General features: G+C 39.8%; 2 protein-coding genes across 4 annotated transcripts in view; one reads left to right on the forward strand and one right to left on the reverse strand.

Moving 5' to 3' along the window:
* Positions 1-15,343, reverse strand: part of zbtb20 (zinc finger and BTB domain containing 20) — a 95,964-nt gene extending 80,621 nt beyond the window's left edge. Inside the window, exons 1-2 of one of the 2 annotated variants that reach the window (XM_072692704.1) lie at positions 15,055-15,343; positions 4,447-4,556 (exon numbers count right to left, since the gene is read on the reverse strand). The gene's annotated coding sequence lies outside the window, so the exon portion shown is untranslated. The remainder of the gene's footprint in view (positions 1-4,446; positions 4,557-15,054) is intronic. The other variant, XM_072692705.1, reaches the window with a different exon arrangement.
* Positions 15,344-18,203: 2,860 nt separating this feature from the next.
* Positions 18,204-24,653, forward strand: LOC140571700 (testis-specific expressed protein 55-like). 2 transcript variants are annotated; one of them, XR_011980653.1, is made up of 5 exons: positions 18,204-18,365; positions 18,539-18,702; positions 19,965-20,027; positions 23,204-23,299; positions 24,518-24,653. XR_011980653.1 is itself a non-coding variant. In XM_072692706.1 (4 exons), the coding sequence occupies exons 2-4, from the start codon at positions 18,583-18,585 to the stop codon at positions 23,270-23,272; spliced, it is 252 nt and encodes an 83-aa protein (XP_072548807.1). In that variant the 5' UTR covers positions 18,204-18,365; positions 18,539-18,582; the 3' UTR covers positions 23,273-23,846. The 2 variants fall into 2 exon arrangements, 1 of the variants encoding a protein (XP_072548807.1); XM_072692706.1 differs by lacking the exon at positions 24,518-24,653 and having other exon boundaries at positions 23,204-23,846.
* Positions 24,654-24,974: the final 321 nt, after the last annotated feature.

Raw genomic sequence — 24,974 nt, forward strand, 5'->3', positions numbered from 1 at the left:
AACTCAAACTCAAAACGGTAAACGTGGCGGTAAAAAAACTCCGGCCTCTCAGGCACTGGCCAGTTTATTCAGAACTACTTGGTGTAATAACGTCTGTGAGGAGGCTTTAAAAGGCATTTAGCTCTTCAGACGTCTCGCTCCATTCACCACCACTATGACACAGTACGTTTCTCAAGAACCGTGAATCACCCTGAATCATTTTACGTAAATTTAAATTTTTTATGTAGAGAACCTCCCTTTAAGAGGCGCTATATGGACCAGGGTTCAGGAAAAGGTCATGTTTCACAGTGACCACTACCACTGTTTATCTCTGAACTGCACTGTCATGCGATTTATAGAGGACAGTGTGTTCAAAGGTGTCTTTAAAGGGTATTTATACATGCCTCGTATTCTGACCCGGGACAGCCTGTATACCGAATGGCATTACAGTGTATTCCAAGTGTCCTTAATGTTGCTAACTAAGAGCGGTTGACCCCAAACCAATCTTGTGACTTTCTTTACATCTTATCTGTTAAATTACGCAGATGTTTAAAGTAAAAGAAATCCCTGGAATTCCCCTTTAACAGCACTTACGGTCTCTGTAAGCAGTGGGACAAAGTGCCACCATTGGTCAAAGTCTCAGCTGTCGCCGGACTGTATGTTTTAGAAGGGCATCGTCGTGGAGAGCAGACAAAAGGGGTGTAGCCTTATCTAGCAGCCAGAAGAGTGCTATAGTCAGTGCCTATATTAAGCCTTCTCATGTAGAGAGCCGCTGCCATATCACACACAGCATTCCCAATGAACCCCCCCACCACCACCCCCACCCCCACCCGCCAAGGCCAGCATGAAGAAACACACTCCACCCGCTGCTGCCCAATTCACAGGAACATCACAATCATCGTCAGAAAATGAGGAATTGTGTGGGTTGGGACAATGCAACTGCGTGCAAAACGGATTCCTGTCAAATGCAAAACACCCGAGAGAAGCTAAACGGGCGAAACACACCAAATCTGACGAGCTGAACGCAGTGAAGAGCAAGTTGAAACATTTGGCGCATCACCATTTCTCAAAGCTAGCTTCAAGATGAGGAAATTGCTCAGCAGGACACACAATATTCCCATAAAACAGGGCTGTGGAAAAGTATTTCCTCCCTCTATCAATTTAGATTATATTTATTTATTTATATTTATATTCTTGAATGTCACATTTATACTTTTCAGAACTAATTTTAATATAAAATAAAGACAACATGAGTAAACACACAGTGCAGCATTTAAAAGAGCATTCCTCGCGTTGAATATTAGAATTTATTCAAATGCATTTGTCCCCTAAACATAACAACTGTTCCACCCTTGGTAGCAACAAATGCAATCAAATGAGTCTTTTACATCGCTGTGGAGAGATGAATTCAGCTACGTTGCCCAATTAAGGTCTCACCACAGCATCTCAATGGGATTCAAGTCCTGGGATTCAAGGCCAGGTGGACACACTTCTTGTGTGCTTTGGATCATTGTCCTGCTGCATAACCCAAATGAGCTTGAGCTTTAGGTCACAAGCTGACAGGCAGACAGTCTCCAGCAGGATTTTTTCTGGAGGATTCCTGCAGATGCAAAGCAGACCCAGACCATCACACAACCACCACCATGCTTGACTGTTGGTTTGATGTTCCTATGGTGGAACGTGGTTCTAGCTTTACACCAGATGTAACAGGACAGATGCCTTCCAAAAAGTTCCATCTTTGACACATCAGTCCACAGAATAGTATACCAAACGTTTTGGGGGTCATCTAGATGTTGTTTTTTTTTGGCGAATGTGAGACAAGCCTTTGAGGTTTGTTCGGTCAGCAGTGGTTTGTGGATTGGCAGTGTTGCCCAGTATCTTTTTTGACTCCTTTGATGAGTGGTCGATGCACACCAGGGAAGTTTCCCAGCTGATTCAAGTTTTCTACATTTGTGGATAATCGCTCTCAGTGTGGTTTACTGGACTCCGAGAGCCTTCCTCTAGTGGAAGCCTCCAGTAACACGTGTAGGATATAGGTCTGCCCTCTAGTGGAAGCCTCCAGTAACACACGTAGCACATAGGTCTGCCCTCTAGTGGAAGCCTCTAGAAACACACGTAATACATAGGTCTGCCCTCTAGTGGAAGCCTCTAGTAACACACGTAGCACATAGGTCTGCCCTCTAGTGGAAGCCTCCAGTAACACACGTAGCACATAGGTCTGCCCTCTAGTGGAAGCCTCCAGTAACACGCGTAGCACATAGGTCTGCCCTCTAGTGGAACCCTTCAGTAACACACGTAGCACATAGGTCTGCCCTCTAGTGGAAGCCTCTAGTAACACACGTAATACATAGGTCTGCCCTCTAGTGGAAGCCTCTAGTAACACACGTAGCACATAGGTCTGCCCTCTAGTGGAAGCCTCCAGTAACACGTGTAGGACATAGGTCTGCCCTCTAGTGGAAGCCTCCAGTAACACGTGTAGGACATAGGTCTGCCCTCTAGTGGAAGCCCCCAGTAACACACGTAGCACATAGGTCTGCCCTCTAGTGGAAGCCTCCAGTAACACGTGTAGGACATAGGTCTGCCCTCTAGTGGAAGCCCCCAGTAACACACGTAGCACATAGGTCTGCCCTCTAGTGGAACCCTCCAGTAACACACGTAGCACATAGGTCTGCCCTCTAGTGGAAGCCTCCAGTAACACGTGTAGGACATAGGTCTGCCCTCTAGTGGAAGCCTCCAGTAACACGTGTAGGACATAGGTCTGCCCTCTAGTGGAAGCCCCCAGTAACACATGTAGGACATAGGTCTGCCCTCTAGTGGAAGCCTCCAGTAACACACGTAGCACATAGGTCTGCCCTCTAGTGGAAGCCTCCAGTAACACGCGTAGCACATAGGTATGCCCTCTAGTGGAAGCCTTCAGTAACACACGTAGCACATAGGTATGCCCTCTAGTGGAAGCCTTCAGTAACACACGTAGCACATAGGTCTGCCCTCTAGTGGAAGCCTTCAGTAACACGCGTAGGACATAGGTCTGCCCTCTAGTGGAAGCCTCCAGTAACACATGTAGGACATAGGCAAGTATGTGAACAGTTACATTCACAACACAGGCAGCTTTCAATGCGAGTGCATCTCCAAACAGCAAGCGTTCCTCTAGTCTTTATCTCATATTAAAATTAGTTGGACGGTCTGAAATATTTAAATATGTGAAAAATATGCAAAAATAGAATAAGAATAATTTTCACAGCCCTGCATTTGATGCATGCTCCTGTAATACATTTTTGCCACATGCAAAAACCTAGTATCTGCAATAGACAAACTCTCTTCTTAACTTTCAATGGATGTCATTGTAAAAAGATGTTTTGGAGCCTTTCTATTGGTCAATTTCTTTAATGAAATTTGGACATGATGTAAAGGACAACTGCCAGATTCACTTTATGTTCTTATATTCAGGTTTTTGTGTGACAGTGAAGATATTTGTCAGATTGAGGCACTTACAGAGGAACCGTACAGATCATACCATGAGGTCTGTTTAAGACAAATAATAGATAATTCACACATGATGCACATAATATGCAACAGCTGTAAACACTGACAAACAATTATCTGGGAATAAGCGCAACAAAAGCTCAACTGTCAGGAGCGGTTACGCAACAGTCCGATACGGGAAAAGGAAAAAAGTCAGGCGTCTTGCAAAAACAGGTAACTTACACTCTGAGCACAGAGCTGGAGCACAAAGTGGCCCTTTCAGACTGATCTGCGATCAGATGCCTTGGCCCGAATCCGAACCATTTCCTCTGTAACTGAGAAAATGTGCACCTAGTCACGGGCGATACTGGTCAAACCAAGTGTCACAATATTTCCTAACCTATTTATCACAGGATCACAGTCTCAGATGATCTGAATGGATGCAGTTAACGAAGCCGCGCCGCCCGAGTGTTGCTACTCTATGCTAAAGGAATGCCTTACAAACCCGATGGAGCTTGTTTTGATTGGACTGTTCTGTTCTGTTTCTCTCAAAATTACACCAAATACAATCTTACACTGTAGTGTAAACATTCACCACACTGTACAGCACTTCTACACACTGCCCTTTCAAGACAAGCACCCAAACCACAGTCCGACATTCATTTAAAGGGCCCATATCACGAAGAAACCGTCACTTTACTTGCCTATATATAAAGACCATGCTGCCCATATTACATTTTCATATATCTGTTTATTCTGCCTACAGCAGTTCGGCCCCACCTTTTCACACTGAATTCAGCCAGGACTGCTTATTGAATAAGGGCAGCCAAACAGATCCTGGCTCATTTACATATATCAGCCTTAAAGGCACAGTACATGTTATAATTTTAGGGGTAAACAGGGATGGACATAAAAAAACACAATACAGAATATGGGCCCTTTGAGGTTTCGGGAATGGTCGATCTATCACCCAGCAGAGCTAATTCAGGATCAGCCTGAGCTTACCTTTGGGTTTTTGGATGGAGAAAGTGTTCCTCCACCTTGCCTTGGCTGCACAGATCACATTTGATGTCCCTCTGACCGCGTTGTCGTCTTCAGCCAATCCAAACCGACCACTAAAAACATCACACCCAGTTAATCCACAGTGATAATGGGCTTTTTGGTTGTAAATCTCATATTAAAGCCAAATCTGTTTCATTTAGAAAAAAAACTAATATCACACATGGAAAATAATACTTAACATGTGTAACAGAGAAACGCCAGCAAAGCAAACCACACCTATTTTATCCACAGATTTAAGATTTAGGGTTTAAACTTTATAAACTTAATGTCCAGTGGAGCAATTTGTTGCACAGCTAGCAGTAAAAAAATCATCAACATCCAGCAACACCCCCCCAATTCACATATACAAAAAATACCTATTATTATATTATATTTGCTATATCAGCTAATAATATAATTAACTATAGTATTAATATATCAGCACATCTGTGCTGAAAGTAAAGCTGGAGATATGACTAAACTAAAAAAATCTTAATATGCTAATAAGAAATAATAAGAACGGTATCATGAAAACCTAAACAAAGCATAGTCTTAAAGTATCAGTATTTATTTAAAGTATCAGAATTTAAGAACACCAACAATACAGCATGCTGGATATTTCAATGGTAAATATTCAACTGTGTATATATAATATGCAGTCTTCGTAGTATTTTACTGACTCAGCAAACTGCCCTGGATTATGCTGTTTGTCATCATACTGCTCCTTTAATTAAAAAAAAAAAAGACCCATACACATTATTCTTAGGAAATAACCACACACTGATGGTTACCTGTGTAGCAGGTGCGATATTAGGAATATGGTTAGTTTTTTACCTTGTATTTTATCTTGTATAAAATATATATTTATGTTAAAAGATATTTATGTTGCTAATTTAACTCAAAGCATTAGAATACAGCTGATGTGACTGTAACTAAACTCCTACTCAAACTCATATAATAAAAATCTAATTTAAAACAACTTTTAAAAATAAAACTTTACTTTACTTTCCGTCCTTAAGCTGTTTTGAGTTCATTCATTTTTGTGAGTCATAAGACCAGCGCACAAATACAGCAGTTGAGCTTCGCTTTCTGAATGAGGAGAATATAGGGCAGCCAATCCGCACAGAGCATATTTGCATATATCAGCTTATTTACTCTTACAGGCACAGGGTGTTTAATTGTAAGGAATAAATAGAGGTTTGTGTTGAATACAGCTGAAAACAGCATTTATATGGGTTCATTATCATAAAGGTAAAAAAAAAAAACAAGTAAATATAATAAAGAAATAAAAAATAGTATTTTAATAAAAACAAAAGCATTAGACACAGAAAGTGTCGGATATGGGCTCGTTAATCGAGATGTAACTAAAAGAAAAGTACCATTTTGAAAAGAAGAAGGCAAGGTGTCCCCAAACTTTTGCTGGGTGGTGTAGTGTTCACTTAACCTGAGCTGCAAGGGTTCATTCAGCACTGTGTGAGTGTGTGCATGAGTGTGTGCGCGTGTGTGCGAGTGTGTGTGTGTGTGTGTGTGTGCAGTATTATAGTCGTCACCCTGTAAACTTCACCATTGTGTCTCCGAACCGCCGCATTGTTATTCTGTGGGTTGAAAGTGTCTCTGCCGCATTCTGTTTCGACACAGTGCAAAAAAGTTGTCCAAGTTATGTCTGAACAATGGCTAGTCGCCGGCTGGTCACCGTTACCATGGTTTCCATCTGTCTTTGTCTTTGGTACGACGTGTGCTAGTTTCTTTAACTTTGTAAATTAATGCCCTGCTAGTCGTCTGTTTGTTGGGTTTTTTTTGAGAAACGAGACGTGCTAACACCCCACTGCCACTGTTTACACTGTAAAACTTTGGGCTACGCTGCGTGTTTTGGTTATTAAGGGGATTTCCACCGATTTCTCAAAATTCTCTGCATAATTCAGCGTTTGAGGTAAACACATGCCGAGTGGATTTGGCGTGAATTTTTTCTTTTTCACTGTAGAAAAACTTTACTTTTCTTTACAGTGATGGTGAATGAAACCAGGCGTCGGTTGCCATGACTACAACACTGATACATCCCATAATTCATCTTCTATCCAAACCCACCAGTGCAGCTACACGAGTCTTCTGAGTTTTATATGGAATGATGATGATGATGATGGTAAAATAGTGAATAGAGAATCTGAACTAATGCAGTTCTCTTTAGGGACTACTTTCTGTAGCCGCACTACACCCTGCAGCATGTATCCCTCCACCATTTTAATGATCTGGTTCTAAAAGCAGGTTCTAGAGCCGAACTCTTCTCAGAACTCTGGTAGAACAGTGTCTCAGGCATCAGGCAGCGTCTTCATCACCATTAGGTGAAGAACTTTCTGTGAGGAGCTTTTATTAGAGCTTGCATTCACTTCCACTGTAAGAGATCTGGGGATCTTGCCCATTCAACTTTGTTATAAATATCATAATTGAAAGAGTGAAAAACGTTCACACACACACACACATATATATATATATTTACATTTATCTGACGCTCTTATCCAGAGCGACTTACAGGGTAACTCGTATTACAGAGGAGGGCCAATGTAGTGTTAGGAGTCTGGCCCAGGGACTCTTATTGGTGTAGCGTAGCACAGTCACCCAGACCGGGAATCGAACCCCAGTCTCCAACATGGTGTGGTAGCTCACTGGATACATGGATATATATATATATATATATATATATATATATATATATATATATATATATAGATGTGTGTGTGTGTGTGTGTGTGTCTGTATATATGTGTATATGTAGTCATATTTAATGAATATATTTATATAGGTATACTATATATATAGGGGGTAAAAGCTGAGTGTGTGGTGGCGAATGCTGATTGGAATTCCTAGATTGGAAAACATAGGTTAGTTCGGGCTGAAGGAAGGTCGGAATGTGCAGACTTTAAGAGATAAGCTTAATTTGATAGTCTGGGAAGTTGGGCGTAAGAGCGAAGCTGGGAAGACACTTTAATTCATCTTTAATTTCCTTTAGTTTCTCTTACCTTGTTTAGACTTTCTTATATTTCGCATGATTTTGTCTTGATTTATATTTTTTCATCACTCTCCTAAAACTGTTTTGTCCAGCGGTTTCATCCAATAAACTGGCAAAACTACCTTGGGACTCCACACCACAACGAACATCTCCCATGTTCTCAATATCTTACAGTTCTGACTGGGGAGGTTTCTCCAGAGTGGAGCATTTCACACCAAACCTCATCTGAATGAGCTTGTTCACATTTAACCATTTAATTATGTAGATGATCTTAATAAATGAGTGGAATTGCCCTTTAAGTGACTGTTGCCTACTGGTTTCTGTGAGTCTAGAGGTTTCTAGTCTTTGGGAGACACATGCATACTGAATTCATACATTTCTCAGGAAAAAAGACAGTTGAGTTTTCCCTGGAACACAACAAGAAACTGCCATAAACAAAACTCGGGGAAAAATGACCCCTCCTACTGGCACACACAGGAACATCAGAATAAACAAAGGCTCTTTCACACAAGAGCAAAGAAATGAAACTATAGAACTTCCTCATGATATGTTTTGATAAACACGAGCGCTGATTGGAAAGACGATCTTGGCCTGGACGGACCGCATCGGAGGCCCAAAACCAAACTCTGGCTGTATTATAAACCTGAAGTGCCTGATACTCCAGAGATTAGGCAATGTGATTTTGCATAAACAGTGACGCACTGTAGGCTGACACTGTCCCATATTTAACTCAACGTGCCGAAAGAGCACCTTGCATAAGCTCAAGTTCACAGAAAAAAGGAAAAAAGCAACATAATAACGACGTCTTATAGAGTCCGACGTCTTATCAGCCCACATTCCACAAACATCCTAGGAATCTGGAGCTCGATGTGAAGAACATACCAGTACAATAAAAAAATCACATGCACACATTCAGGTCCAAACTCACAGTTCAGGCCTTTGTGCACAAAAGGAACCATGAATAAAAGTGGAGTTCTGTCCCAGAAACTCCTCAATAATCCCCCTATCAGCTATCAGTCCAGCTGTTCTGTACTCCTGAACTCACCCCACTCAGATCTGTCCTTCAAACAGACTCCTAATGAGGAGCGTTTATGGATGCAAATCTATGTATGATTATGTTTTCCTTATATTATAAAGGTGTATGAAGTGGAGGGGATATGTAGACACTGAATAATTCATAGTAGATATAGAATAATTCATAATAAATACTGAATAATTAATAGTACATACTGAATAATTTATAGTGGATAGTGAATAATTCATAGTGGATATTGACAAATTCATAGTTCCTACTGAATAATCCTTAGTAATGAATGGATAATTCATAGTAGATACTGAATAATTCATAGTAGATACTGAACAATTCATAGTGGATACTGAATAATTCATAGTAGATACTGAACAATTCATAGTGGATACTGAATAACTCATAGTGGATGCTGACTAATACATAGTGGATATTGAGAAATTCATAGGTCCTACTGAATAATTCTTAGCAATTAATGGATAATTCATAGTGGATTTTAAATAAATCCAGTAGCTACTAAATAATTCATAGTAGATACTGAGTAATTCATAGTGGATACTGAATAATTTAAGTAGACAGTGAGTAATTCATAGTAGATACTAAATAACTCGTAGTAGATACTGAATAAATCATAGTGGATACTGACTAATTTGTAATAGATATTGAATAATTTATAGACTAATACATAGTGGACATTGAGAAATTCATAACTACTACTGAATAATCCTTATTAATTAATGCATAATTCATAGTGGATTTTGAATAAATCAAAGTAGCTACTAAATAATTTATAGTAGATACTGAGTAATTTATATTGGATATTATATATTACAAAGTAGTTACTACGTATTTCATAGCAGTTAGTAAATAATCCATAGTAGCTACTGAACAATAACCCTTAAGCGAATAAAAAGAGAAACTTGCACATATCAGTGCTTTAATAATCACATTTAAATGTACAAGTAGACTGAGGTATAAATATTCATTACATAATTTACATACTAGTTTCACTGTTACCTAATCATTAGTTTTAGTAGTAATAACTGAATAATGGTTAATCATCTTTTAAATGTCTTAATGACCTGAGGGCAGTTTATATATATATCTTAATAACTGTGAAAAATGCATTTTCAGAAAAAATCACAAACTTTACAACCTAACAGAAGACTTTTTACAGCGGCCCTTTCTGAGTCCTCCTCTCCCCAATCGTCACGACGCACCAGATAAGTCACCACAACGTTTTTTCTTAATACCTTCCAAAAACTTTCATCAGGGGATTAAAGTGGAGAATGAAATTAATATTTGATTATTAACAGCCAAATTAGCGGCATTAGGTGGAAATAGCCTACTATTTCTAAAGGCTGTAAAATAGTACAGGCGGTTTCATCATCGCAAAGCCCTCCTCGGAGGCCCTGCTCAAATTTGGCCTTGACTTTCAATTAGACCAGTGAAGGTCATTGTTGTAACGGTGGTTAGAGTACCCCTGCATGCTCAGATCGCAGTACAGCCCAGCACAGTAAGTGCTTAACAGGTACACAGTGTATGTTGCTAATGTGTAGCGTCCCTATAGATTACACTGGCTGCGTTACGCTCCGAAATAAACGACCTGACTGAGACTGAGGGAGCGTGGGTATAATTTCTTAGAATGTCATCCTGTCAAATGGGGAGCCGGTAGAAATGGCAAATCTAATCAATTAAAAGCCAGATGACAGGCTCATTAATACGCGTCTCGGTGTGACAGCGGCTTTGAAGCCTTTGGACTCTTCTGCGTCTCCAGAATAAACACGTCCTTTAGATTTTAGCCAGTCCCAAATATTCTCAGACGGCCATTTCAGCCGCCCTGGTTTCTGGTTTACATATATATTGATTATACATAATAACTGTAGGTGATTAGAATGTGACAGGTGCACCCACTTCTCATACCTTATAAATATTGAAATATTGTATATGTTTGTATATATATATATATATATATATATATGTATCTATTTATGTATATTATATATATATATGTATATATATATATACATATATATATTTATGTATGTATCTATTTATGTGCATTTATATATATATATATATATATATATATATATATATATATGTTGTCACAGTTCACTTTTTGGCATAAGTGAAGCTGGCATACTTTACTTTTACGGGAAAATAATGTAAAAGCAACAGCTTTTCCTCTTAATTTCAAATTTCATTATGGATGAACCAAAAGGAAAAACGCTTCAAAATAACTTGGAATAAAACCTTTTTTTCCCACTAAAAGTTTCGATGGTTAATTTGGATGTCATTTTGGTATCAAGTAGATATTAGGTACCTGATAACCTCCCCCACCTGCCAATTTGTATATATATATATAAATATAAGAAATAGGCTATGGGCTATATATATATATATATACATTTGTGTGTATATATATATATATATATATATATATACATACATATAAATGTATATATATATATATATATACACACACACATATATATATATACACATATATATATAAATATATGTGTGTATATATATATACATTTATATGTATGTATGTATATGTATATATATATATATATATATATATATACATACATATAAATGTATATATATACACACACACACACACACACACATATATATATATATATATATATATATATATATATATATATATATATATATATATATATATATAGCCCATAGCCTATAGCTTGTATTTGGACATACAAAGGTTTCATCACTTATGGAATTATATATGTATATATGTACATATAGTCATTTATAGCTCATATCTGTCCTGTTACACAATGTGGAAGGCAGCTGTTTAAAAAAAAGAAATTGGGATATCTAATAAACAGGCTGTGAAAAGTAATATAAACTATTTGTCTGGTAGCAACAGAGACAACCCTCAACTCAAACCTGAGGTGTTTACCGCTATAATGAGAAATCTAAATTAAAATAAAATCTATTTAAAAAGGAGCACAGGGTACTAAAAACAAAGCACAGGTTACCAGGTAAACGTGCCGAGCACCGGAGCACCGGAGCACCGAGACGACCTGCTGCAGTGGCACAGAAACGGTTAAAGCCTGATAAGAGTTACTATAGATCAAATTCCATCAACAAACAGCTGATATTAAAGACAGCCTCAACAAATGACCCTGTAAATGCACATACATCGACTATCAGCGTCAGCAGAAGAAACACCAGGGTCCCTGTAGCTCCTTTTCCACACAACTGGATATGTCACACTGTGTCGTTTCCTATCGGAACGCTTATAACCCCTGTTATAAACAGCCCTTCACACGAGTACAGGCAGCACTGGCCACAGAAGCCCGGGGTACTGAACACAGAGCACATGCAAGAGTAACCGAAAGCAGACAAATCCAGCTTTGTGCATTAACAGGATCCAAAAGTACTGAAGAACTGAGCTGAAGTGAAAGCAGAGGAGTGAAACTTCAGGCTTCTCGTCCGCACATTTACACTCCGCCGTGCCAAAGTCAACAAAATGTGTATTTTTCGGGTTCTGGTGTGTGTTTTCACCAGACATCTGCATCTACAGCGATCTTGCACAACGTTACATCGACATGGCCTACAGCTCCGAGAAGGCATACACACACACATATACACACTCACACTCACACACACACACCCCTTTGCAAAAAGCTGGCATGCACAAGAAGCTTGAAGTCCGAAAACGAAGGCAATTTTGGAGAAACTCGCTCAGGAATAAAGGATTAAACTAGGATAGAGTTCAATTACCACACAAACACACATATGGTCATATGGTCACTATGATTGAAGGAATACAAAGGTCAGAGGAAAAATAGGCAGCCGTCCAATTTGCACTTCACACTCACACACACGCCAAAATAAATGAGCTTTTATATATACATATACTATTATATATATATACACTATACTACTTTATATATATATACTATATAACTATATACTTATAAATAACTATATACTATATATTCATATAAAAATGCATGTGAGTATATTATGAGTATGTCCACCCATATGATATATTGCATATATTATTATTTTGTTATTACCAAAATTAACAGATACCACATAAACTATATATAATAAATTACATATATAGCTGCATTTCAGTAATTAACTTAATAATAAAACTATTACTATTATAAAATATCAATTACTGTAGCAGCTGAAAGCACAGCGAAACGCCAGAATCTGCAGCAGTGTTATTATCTGCCGGAATATTGAATATATGCAATCCGTAATAGTGCCAAGAAAATATCGATCGGGGGGGTGCTGCTGCGTTTTATGGGCACCGAGCTCGAGCATGACCTTCCACCTTCTACGCGAAAAGGCGCGCGCATCCAGCAGGCGGCAAAAACAGGCAGTTTGAAGCGCAGAGAAACGACCGACCGCTGAAACTCTGTGGAAGTTTTTTTTTCTTTCTTTATTTTTTTTCCCAGAAAGCCTCTAAGTGAGAGCATTTGAAGGGCTCCAGGCTTCACAAATGAAGTGCAGCGGTCAGATGCTGCACCATGACCTGCGGTGACCCTCGATGTGGAGTCAGGGCCTAGTCGGGATAGGAGGTTTTTATGGAGCTGAAATTTTCATAGCATTGCTGTAAGTGTGTGGAGGTGGAGGAGGGAGGTGGGGGGGAGGTGGAGGGGTGTGAAAGTTAACAGTAATTAGTGTTAAAATCTATAACATTTCTCTTTTAAATAAAGGAATTACATTGACTGATTGTTTTGGCTTTAGGACGGCCTCTGTCCACGCCGAAACGCACTCTCCACCACACGCTCCGGCCTTGTGTCCACAACCCAAAAAATAAGAGAGAGAGAAAAGAGAGGATTGGGCCGGATTTGGCTAGACCACTGTACTCCACTGTGAGATCTGTAAGGAGTGGGATCGGCTGGACGCACGGCTTGTGCTTCAGCTTCAGCTCCTGGTGAGTCAATACAAAAGTTCCAAGGTCATATAGGCGCATGTTTGGCAGGTCAGCATTTAATCCAGCTCCGTCTAAGCCTGGCAATCTCCGAAAAAACGGGAAGAAAAGGGAGAAGGAGAATAAAAAGAGACGGGGAAGAAACAGCGCGGCCTAAAAAGCAAAAAAAAAAGAAAACAAGGGGGAGGAAAAGGCAGGACAGCGTGCCTCGAGCTGTGTTTGGAGAGCAGAGATGGACATTTTAATATGGGCATGGTATAAGGAAAGGAAAATGCAGGAGGAGGAGGAGGAGGAGGAGGAGGAGGGTAAAGGCTAAATGAGTGGGCAAAGCTCAGTGCATGGTCAGCTCCCAAACACAACAAAACACTGACCTCAGGAGCGGTCCTGCTTCCCTACTAACTTTTCTTATTGCTTTATTTTGTGCTCCAAACAAAGGCAGCCTGCACTGTTTAGGTGGGCTACGGTGGACGTCGTCGTGGTGGGCACACGGGCATTCATTTTGTGTGCCTACCCCCAGTATCCCCCCTCCCACCACCCCCCATTTCCAAAAATAAAGGAGGGCACGAGCGTAAGAGGTGATTTCTGAGGGTTTAAGGGGGATACGTGTATACTAATACAGCCACACGCGCCTGTCCTGTACTTTCTGCCTTGTATCCGGGGCTATTCATAATTTTGGAGGGGAGGAATCGCGAGCAGACACTTAATACGACATGGGGAAGAGCCATGAACACACACTCACACACACACACTCACACACACACTCACACACACAGGCAGCAGCTGCCCACTTTTCGTGTTAGATTTACAAGCACAAAGCAGCACCGTCCTGATAGCCCTCTTATTTACCCCCCTGCCACATGCTGGGGTACAAATACAGCTATATTATATAACCTTAATAGCATATCTGAATATATACATATATATATAGTGTGTGTGTGTGTGAGTGTGTGTGTGTGTGTGTGTGAGTGTGTATCCCAAGATGGCTGGAGGTTTAAAGGCAAATTATAACGCTACAACCAGAGCAGAGCTCCCAAATCTGTTTTGGCTGTACGGGAGAGGAGAGGAGGGGAGGGGAGGGGGGGAGGGGGGGAGAGAGGGAAGGGGGGGGGGAGTCCCAGCCTCCTTCTTCTTCTCCTCCTCCTCTTCCTCCTTCTTCTTTCTCCTCGGCATCGTTTTCTGAAGATGCCCCGCGAGCTCGTGCAAGACCCCTCTTTACAAAAGTATCATTACAACTATAAAAACTACTGAACTACTCGGAGACCCCCACAACTCCCCCCCCCCCCCTCTTTTTATATACCTGAGACGTCACTACGAAAAAAGTGAGCGCAAAAAAAAAAGAAGAGGAAGAAGAGGAAGAAGAAGAGTGCTCCTCGCGCGGAGCTCGTAAAAAGTTGCACAGAGAGCAAGAAGAAGCGAAGAGGAGGAAGGAGAGGAGGAAGGTCTCAGACACACGCTGGGCTCGCAGCCGCCGTCCTGCTGCTCGCGAGCTGCTGCACGGCGCTGTGACGCGAGCTGCTGTTAGTAAAGGCGGCGTTCTCTCCGTCTCGGGCTCGCGCGGCTCGGCTCGGCTCGGCTCGGCTCGCGCGGCTCTGCGCGGCTCGCGCTTACCTGCTCACGGCTCCTCTCGTGTCCTCCAGCTGGCCCACAGCGTTTCACAGCTTCTCCGGTTGTACGGTTTTGGTGTCGGTCCAGCCTCCTCCCCGGCGCAGGAGCGGAGTTCTGCTGCTTTTTCCTGTTTGTTTGTTTTTGTTTGTTTTGTTTTTTTTTTTCCTTTTTTAATTTTATATTGTTGTTGTTGTTGTTTTTTCCTCCTCTTACTTTGTTTCACGTCTCACTTCCATCTTCTTCTTCTTTCATCTCATCAATAAACACACACGCTGCAGCCTACCTTCAGAGAGAGCGAGGGAGAGAGTGAGTGAGTGAGAGAGTGAGAGAGAGAGAGAGAGAGAGGTAGGGATAGAGAGAGATAGACAGAGAGAGAGAGAGAGAGAGAGAGAGAGGGACCTCAAAAGCCCAAGTCCGGCCGGTGCCCTCCCATATTTTCCCACCATTCGTCGGAGGGCCGGGGCGGGCCACGCCTTTCCACCGGCGATTGGGAGAGCGCGGGACTCGTCTTCGCGCGCGTAGGTTGGGACATCAATCGTTCACGGTGACTTTACCCCAATCGTGGAGGCGCACGCCCTCCTCATTTTTTTTTTTTTTGTATTATTTTTTTATTTATTTAATTAATTTTATTTATTTATTTATTTATTTTTTAGCACGAAGAGAGAGAGGGGGGGGCTTCATTGTAGCTCTCAAAGCGACCCCCCTACTCCACACACACACACTCCACACACACTCCACAAAACATTTAAACATATAGCTACATCTATATACATATGGAGAGGAGAGGGAGAGGAGAGACCCCCACACCCCCCACACCGCCCTCCACCAGCTCCCCGTTACACGCAGCACGCAAGGTTGTAGTGTCTGAACCTAGCTAGCGCGCGCTCACATCGCTGGCTCGCGCCCGCTCGCTCGTACGTTCGCTCGTTCGCTCGTTGCTGGTTCAGTAAAAGGGCGGGCGCGAGCGCGGGCGCGGGCGCGCGCGAAAGTAGAACGCCGCCTTTGGAACGCTGGAGCTGAAACGAGCGCGAGGAGCCCAAACTCCTGCAAGAGTCCCATCTGTCCCATTCTCGAGCATTAAAACGTGTAGTGGGGGTGTGTGTGTGTGGGGGGGGCGGTCAGAGAGAGAGGGGGGTGAGAGGGGTGAGGGGGGGTGTAGTGCGTGCAGACGTCTGAGAATTAAACATGCCCATCATTTAGCGTGACTTCTGATTGGCCCACAGCCGCGTCACTTCACCCCTGCTGCGACAGGCATTGGCGCACGCGCCTGCCAGTCACCGCCGCGAGCCAGGCACCAACAACAAGCTAGGGTGCCCTTTTACTTTCTACGCATTTCTATTTTCTCATTTATTTATTTATTTTTTTCCCCTCTCTCTCCCCAACGTCCCTAACTGACCTCAAGGCAACGTAAGAAGGGAGGCTGGCCGCCCCCGGTGCACCAATCAGCGCGTGCAACGAGGCGCTGAACTTTTTTTTTTTTTTTTTTTTTTTTTTTTGCTGTTGCTCGCCAATGCGTTCACGCGCTGCTTCTTGATTGACAGCACAGAATGCAATAGCAGTAGTGCAATAGTGCAACAGTGCAATAGTGCAACAGTGGTCGAGACCAGACCCCTTCCAACCTTACCGGTACACCATACATACACACACACACACACATCCCACCCCACCCCATACACACACACACACACACACACACCCACCCTTCTTCTCTTGTCTAGACAGTGACAGGTGTGTGTGTGTGTTGTAGTCTAGACGTGGAATAATCAGCCTAGTTTAAATGTGAACACACTTTAGCTCGCAAAAGTGGTTTTGGAAGGAAGCACATGGTTAAAAAGTGCAGTTTTGAGATATTTTAGGATATTTTGGGATTACTTAGGTCATTCTGATCTGTCACGAGCAAATCAAATGCGAGATGAGTAGTTTATAGAGTAGTTTATGAGTTACAATAAATAAAACAATGCTAACCTGTGTAAAAGCTGACCTTCACCCATAAAAATATAAAATAATAAAATATAAAACGATTAAACTTGTTTTGCTTTTTTTTAAATCATTTTATCCCGCCTTGTTCGAGGTTTCCGGTTGTGTCCAGGCTGCCAGGTTTCTTGTTTGCGGGCGCCCCCTGTCGGGCCGATGCGCGAACTGCAACGTCCACGACTTCTTTATTTATTTTCTCGTTATTTATTTATTTCCTTTCCAATCCCCCCTCCCACCCCCTCTTCCCTCACCCTCCATCACCCCACCCCCCTCCGCCTGGGTTCACGGAGGGACACGAGCACCGTCTGCCCTACATAACGTGCAGGCGCTGTAGGCCGTGATGTCAGCTGAGGACGACCGGCAACCCAGAAACGCCGATGTTTTCGCCTCGCCCCCCTCCCTCCTCTAATCGTGCGCACGTTTCATCGCAAAATGCGGCGAAAAAAAAAACAAAAAACCCAGAAAGATCGCTTGCAAAAATAAATAAATAAAAAAAAAACATTAAAAAAATAAAAATTAAAAAATATCACGACGTGCAATTTTTTGCTGTTCCGTTTAAAAAAAAATCAGACCTGTATAAAATATTATTTTACATTTCTAGCAATTATTTTTAGACTACTTTGGAAGTAGGCTACATTCTACCATATTTTATTAAATGTCTATTCTGCTATTTTGTTGACCTACATTCTTACAAAACACTTATAATAATACTTATAATACTTTCCGTCACAATTAAGCGCTAATCTCGCATGCCTCGCGTTATAAATAAGCAAATAAATAAATCCCATTTTTAAAAACATCCTAATAAATAATAAAGTGCGACGGGACGTTTTCGGCCGGATTAGCGCTGCCTAAACCGCGCCAGGGCCTTTATTTCTCTCCACACCCGTTTTCAGACGAAGCCCCGCCCACCCCGCCTCTCTATTGGCTAATCGATCGTCCTGACGCGCAGTCCGCCCCGCCTCATCCTTCGCGTTCTTCCGAACAACGGGGTGCCTGTGAACGTGCCAGCCAATCCCAGCGCAGGAGGCTCGCGGCAGCAGACCAATCCCAGCGTGATGTGGGCGGGGTCTCTGCGAATACGAGTGGAGCGGAGGGGGAGGGGGGCGGGGGAAGAAGAACCCTGTGGTCCAGATTCACTCCGCTGCCATTGTGTCTCGTAACAGAAATGACGTCACCCCGAGTCTCTCGCGTACGGTTGCCAGGGGTTACGGGATGACATTTCAGCCGTTAAAACAGACCCCTTAAAGCCAAACTGAGGGACCCGACCGAGTTCAGCGACTTTCCGGCTAGTTTTTGGGGGTAAATGTGGACTTGAACCCGGCACGGGTCGCTAAGAGGTACAAATGCAGTTGGGGGAGTGTTTTGTTTCGCTTCTCGGGCCTAGTTTTCAGTTTTTAAGCAAATCCTAACGATGTTTCATCCAGGAAATACGAGGAAAGTTGAATTTCTCCACACGACGCGCTGATTTACACGTTTTACATGATTTACATGTTTTTGTCCTGCATTGTAGCTCCTTCCTTTCACAGACAAAAGACCCCCTTTTCACTTTCTGGCATGGGGGATCCAGACACAACAGAGCAAGTGCAAACAGGGCGTCCCACCGAGGCCCAGGGGGACCCTTATGAGAGCTCAGTAAGGTATTTGGAAAGCCACAGTATCCTTCAGATATTTCAGGTAAGAGAAATACATGATTATTATTGTTATTATTAGTATTATTATTATTATGATCAGGTTTATGATGTTTCTGGTGATCCTGCATCTGTATAACTCACTCTAGATAAGGTCAAAACCTAAAATCATAAGTGTTTACAAATGAAAATGTCCTATTTTTACATCATTGACTAACAAAATCATTTATGAGCTTGAATTAAAGGCTATTTTGTGAAATGTATTGAAAGGAATATAACACAGGGCCTTTAGCATGGCTGATAGACCGTCAATAGTAGTGTATCAGTTGTGATAGGGATATTTTTAGCCTTTCTAAGCTCTATTTTAGCCTTATTTTAATTTTATATACCATAAACAATGAACAATTTACTCTTTAGTCTTGAGGCCTGACATTTCTGACCTTTTGACCTAATATCTAATAAATCTGGGAGTCGTTCTTTACATTGTGTCCGAATTTCATGATTCGGACAAGAACTCTGTTTTCTTTTGCCATTTTGGAGAGACAGTGTTTTTTATTTGCATTATATGTATATTTAAATAACTAAAATAATACAGAATAAATGGTACCTGTTCCCTCTGGGGGGCACATAAGGGGAATCCCACCAATCTTTCAAAATTTCTGCATACTTGAATCATCAATGAACCGTCAAACTAATTCATTCAGAGTTTTTCTATTTTGACTCATTTTCCACCGCAAATGAACTGACCTCTTAAATTCCCAGCAATATTACACCCTAAGGCTTATTATTTCATAACTACAGAGACTTCAGTGCAAACAAGCTGACGTATTCTTAAGGTACAGACCTATGTAATACACATTTGGACTCAACGGTGATTCCTGGGATTGTGTTGAAGATAAAATACATTGTAATTCACCACTTTTGTAAAACGATGGCAAAACGGTGTTTATAACCATTTGGATCTTGTAGAGACATTAAAGCATTCAGATGTCTGTGAACAGTTCTGACTCTGGATTGGACTGCTGCACACCAAACCCACTCTGAATGACCCTGTTCACATCGTAACTGTTTATTTATCCAGAGAACGAGAAAAAAAACCTGAACAAACAGTCCAGTCCAGTCAAGCTATTGTGCGTCACACGTCAAAGACACGAGGAGATGCCGTCCTCACTCTTTATTAATGCCAAATTAAACATCATCCAACACTGTGCTGTTGTGATGCATATACATAATACAGTCATATACAGGCATATAGGCTGGCCTGGTTATGCAGGCCTCAGCTCACTTTCCCGTTTGTCTGTTTCTCAGGAAATCACAGAGAACCTGGTTTACGACAGGCCAGATGACCCCCTGCAGTTTATATTACAGCAGGTACATTTCTTGTATGTGAGCATGAGCGAATGCAGGAATGTGTTTCACAGACATCCAGTCTGGTCGTAGATTAAAAAGCATTTTGCAATGAACTGCCCTCCCCAACCCTGTCATTTAGAGCCGGACGGGGTTTGGTACCGTGCCTGATGGACTGACCACGTGTGTAATCCGTTTACCGGATGTTTATACCACATGACTGACATCATACATTATTCTGGTCTGCACTGAGAGCTGTAAGCTGCATAATGTGTTTATTTAATAGACCAGCACACAGATATTGGAGTCGTGTATTATCGGCATTGGAAGCTTAAAAGATCCCCAGGGATTCAGAATTCACACACAAGTGTCTTTAGAAAGAAATCGACGTAGATATTTTATTCCATGAAAATATGATATTCTTCAAAAATGTAAGAACAGTTATTATTAATAAAATATTCTCAAAAATATTCGTAAATGTTTTCTAAATCTCACAACATTGAGAGGTCAGAAGGTCAGCCTCTAAATTATCAGCTTAAATGGTGAGAAAACTAATTTCATAATGAATTGATTCTGGTTTTCCTCAATTTTGCTCAGATTTAACAGAATAAAACTGCAAAACTGGAAAATTGTCTCTTGGCATTTATGAATAGCTAAATGGCTACAGTACAAACAGCTACAGAAGAAAAAACAGGAATAGTGTCCTAAGAAAAGAAAATCTGTGCAGATGTTTTTTCATATGTCATACTTTCCTAAAAACTATTATTCTTAAAAAAATTAAGAACAATTATTATTAATAAAATATTCTCTAAAATATCATTAAATATGTTCTAAATCTTATGATGGCCACACACTAAGAGGTCAGAAGGTCAGCCTCTAAAATGATCAGTTTAAATATTATTAAAATAAATAAGAAATAATGTCTTAGCTTGATTCTGTTATTTCTCCATTTTGCTTGGATTTAAGTGAATCAAATTACAAAACTGGAAAATTAAAAATGTTAATTATAAGTTAAAAGTCCACGTTTCTACATCTAGAAACATGGAGGATGCTGGTTGGAGGTGGAGGATGCTGGGTGGAGGGTTTAGCTCTCATCTACCACCCTCAAACCTGTCCCACCCTCTCAAGCTGCTTGAATTGAACAGTATGGAAGGAAGTGGGAGAAATTAATGAATATAAAAATTAACAATAAAAAAAATTAATTAATTAAATTAAAAAACCCTCTCTCAGTGACACGCTTAGGTGTCACCATCCTCTTTAGGTGAAAAAGTAAGGTTGGTAAAATAATCCAAAATAGGATTCCAGAGGCCGGATTCACCGAAGATTTCCTAAGAAAAAACTTGCGAAGAATCTTATGTTTAAACACCAAAAGTTCAAAAGAAAATTCTTGAATGCAATTTCAATCAAATCAAATAATGTCTTAAGAAAGTCTATTTAAGACACTCGTAGATGTTTTCGTATTTAGAACAGTTGTAAAATAATAGTTAGTTCTGGATTCACAGTTTATCCCAAAAAAATCTAAAGCATTTTCATTTTTTATGTAATCAAACAATCAAACTATGTATTCAGACATTTTTTTAATTAAACAATGTTCTTGATATAGACACTGACAGTACTTTGAGAGCAGCCTCCACTTTTTAATCCAGCCATTAATTTTAGTAATTCAGCCATTTAATCTGATCATTTTAGAGGCTGAACTTCTGACCTCTTACAGTCTAAGACTGTGTGAGGCTGAGGTACGGTTAGTAATCATTTTTTGAGAATACTAAATGTTTTTAGAATTTTTAAGAATTTTTAAGAAGTTAAGGAGGAAAATCTGAAAATTTTTGAAGAATTTTAATTTATCATGACATTTTTTCTTCAGCATAAAGTTAAGCCTGTTTCCATTTAAGAAAAATGAGTGAATGCAATAACACGTAGGCAGGTGGGATACCTTATTAGGGGATTAAGGACTAAATGTTAGATCAGAAATTGGTAAAATTGGTAAGTCAAATGCACATGATCTTTCAAATTAAGATTTTCTTTCTTAACTTACCTGAGGCCGGATTCACGAAAGTCTGTCAGAAATTTTTTTTTAAGATGTGCTATTTTTCTCTACGTCATGCTCAGAAAGTTAAAAGTTAAGATAAACAGTTATTCTTCAAAAATATTAGAATTTTCTATTTTTCCTTTTAACTTTTCTCTTAAGAAAAAATCTAAAAACAACCATTTTTAAAATGAAATTGTATCTTAAATTCCACTTTCACAGTTTTCATGTAGATTCTGACATTAACAAATATTTTCACCATGTTCTCAGACTGTGAGAGGTCAGAAGGTCAGTCTCAAAAATGTACAAAAGTAGTTGAATTACAGAGTTAGTGTCTAATGTAAGAGGATTCAGAGTGGAGACTGATCTCAGTACTGTTAGTGTTAGCTTCTACATAAGGACAATAACAGCTAACTGATGCCACAGTTCTCAGATTTGCCAAAGAGGATTTGTTTGATAGTGGCCGTTCCTCCACCGTTTCCTCCTCCATATCTTGTTTATGGACATTTTTGAACACATAGTTCGATCATTTTTTTCACAATTTTGCTTTCCTGCATAAATTCTACCAAAAAAAAATGTATTCAAATTAAAAACGTCGAAAAGTCTCCAAACGACTACAGAGGAAAACAACACACAGTTTTTTAGAAAATTATTAGAAAATAATTAAAACACACACACATATATATATATACATACATACATAAAAAGTATTTATATATATATATATAATATATAAAATCTTCTTTTTAATATTTATATTACAATATTTTGAGAACGTCTCAAGTTTTCTCAGTTTTATCTATATATTTTTCTAAGCAAAGTGAATCCAGCTTCAGGTGTTTAGATGTGTGTGATATTTAAAGCTGATATATGATGAAATATTTATACGCTGGACAACAGGCACCAAATTCTGAGCATTTTACTGCATTTGAACCCTCTACAAATACATATTGTTATATTCCTCCAATGCTAAATCCAGGTAGATTTTGTCAGAATTCTAGATTTTAGAGATGTTTATGAATCACCATCTGCAGATATGTACTCAGGCATCAGCATCTGCCCACATTTTTTTGTGTCAGCACAGTTTCTCACTGTGAGGCCTGCAACTGAAATGCTGTTGTTGTGGAGAGTCATTTTTTGGGGGAGGAAATAAATGTCTTCACTGTCTGTACAGGTACAGAAGAAGATTACAGCCCGCGACGAGTCAAACGTTAAAGCTGAGAAATCTGAATCTGTGAACTGAACTCTGCAACCCACAGTAAAGACCATGGTAGCTCCATATTTACACACACTCTTCTTATTTGCAGCCCATTCTTCTTATCAGAAGGTCTGTTTTTTTGGATGGTACTTGTTGCAGTAGACCTTCCTTCCCTTTATGGCAATCTAAAATATATATGACCAAAACATATTTAAAAATGTGTATATTGAACACATTCATAATATGAAAATATATTTTTGATTGGTAGGGAAACACACATATGTACATGCAGTGATATAAAGTAGTAAACATAAACCTGTTAAATTAGAAATTAATTCTGTAATTCAACCATTTAAACTGACCATTTGTTTATAAATCATTAGGTATTGGGCATATGTTTCTTAATAAATGCAGATACAGGCCCATGTGTTTTACATATATGTAAGGACACACATGCATAATATATGCAACATACATATGTTCTGTTGGTGGGAAAACACACATACATAATAAGCATATAAGTGAATATAAATGATTGTATATATATGTAATATCATCATCACTGTCCTTCACTGTCCTGACTTTTTTGGCATTATTTGAATTAACCAAATCATGATAAATAGACTGAGAAGTTTTCCAAAATTACATGGAATAAAATCTTTTTACTTTTTTTATAGTTTTTATCTTTTTTTTTACTTCCATTATAAAGTCATTGTCCTGTAATAATAATTATAATAACAATAATAAAGATAATAATAATAATAATTTCATTTATATTTCTCTTTTCTAAAACCTAATAAAGTGATACCATAAAAACAAACAAATAAGAGTAATAAAATTAAGAACACAAAAACAATAAAACAGAAAAATATAAAATGTCTCTAAAAATTAGTCAAAAAAGATTTAAGTATTACTGTTAAGTTTTAAGTTACTTTAATAGTGTTTAATTGTACCATTTTTTGTGTTTTCCTTCATACATATATTGTTAAATATGTGTCATATGTTGATATATGGTGGACATTATGTGTCCATATTTAAAAATGGCCCGTTTTAAATGTTAGCATGTATTTCATTATGTGACAAATAGATGCTGTATATATAAAAATGACATAAATTCTAATATATGGCGTATATTTCAAATCTAGACATTGCCATGGATCAGATTTCAGTGTGGGTTCAAAGCAGCATTTCTGAGCACTGCCAGTGTGGAAAAATGGGGTTTGGGGGGGGACATTTCACAGGAACTGTAAAACAAATCCAAGATATATATTTGTGTGTATTGTATTGCAGCAGGGCGGCTGAATTTGGCATCCAGGTGGACTCTCCAGCAGGGAACAAACAGACAGATCTATTCTCTGAGAATGATGAAAGTAGTATCATCCTAAGAAACTGGCTGTACATTTGCCATGAAAAAAGAAAAGCTGGCTCACACACTGTATTCAAATTTGCATGAGGGTTTTTGGCTGCAAAAGTAAAGGAAGTCTTTGTTTGTAGTAGGTTCTTCTTTCGGTGTATCACTCTGGTCATCATCCTTGGCTTTGAAGCTGCATCTGCTGTTTCAGCTGTGACACATAAAGCCCAGTTAAGTACATCCTTTCTCTCTGATTTAAGGGGAGCCAAAACATGGGGCTAAAACAGAGACACGTCTGTCAGTCCTGGTGGATTAAGCAACAATGAGAAATGTATTTCGGAGTGTAGCTCTGGAGTGGCTGAGTTACTGAGACGTGCTACTCTTCATTTATAAATA

The sequence above is a fragment of the Salminus brasiliensis genome, chromosome 1 (assembly GCF_030463535.1).
Source record: "Salminus brasiliensis chromosome 1, fSalBra1.hap2, whole genome shotgun sequence".
Lineage (NCBI taxonomy): Eukaryota > Metazoa > Chordata > Actinopteri > Characiformes > Bryconidae > Salminus > Salminus brasiliensis.

Coding starts and splice junctions, on each gene's coding strand:
- LOC140571700 (XM_072692706.1), top strand. CDS start 18,583: ATGGGGGATCCAGACACAACAGAGCAAGTGCAAACAGGGCGTCCCACC. Junction 18,703..19,964: donor GTATCCTTCAGATATTTCAG/GTAAGAGAAATA, acceptor TCTGTTTCTCAG/GAAATCACAGAGAACCTGGT. Junction 20,028..23,203: donor TGCAGTTTATATTACAGCAG/GTACATTTCTTG, acceptor CTGTCTGTACAG/GTACAGAAGAAGATTACAGC.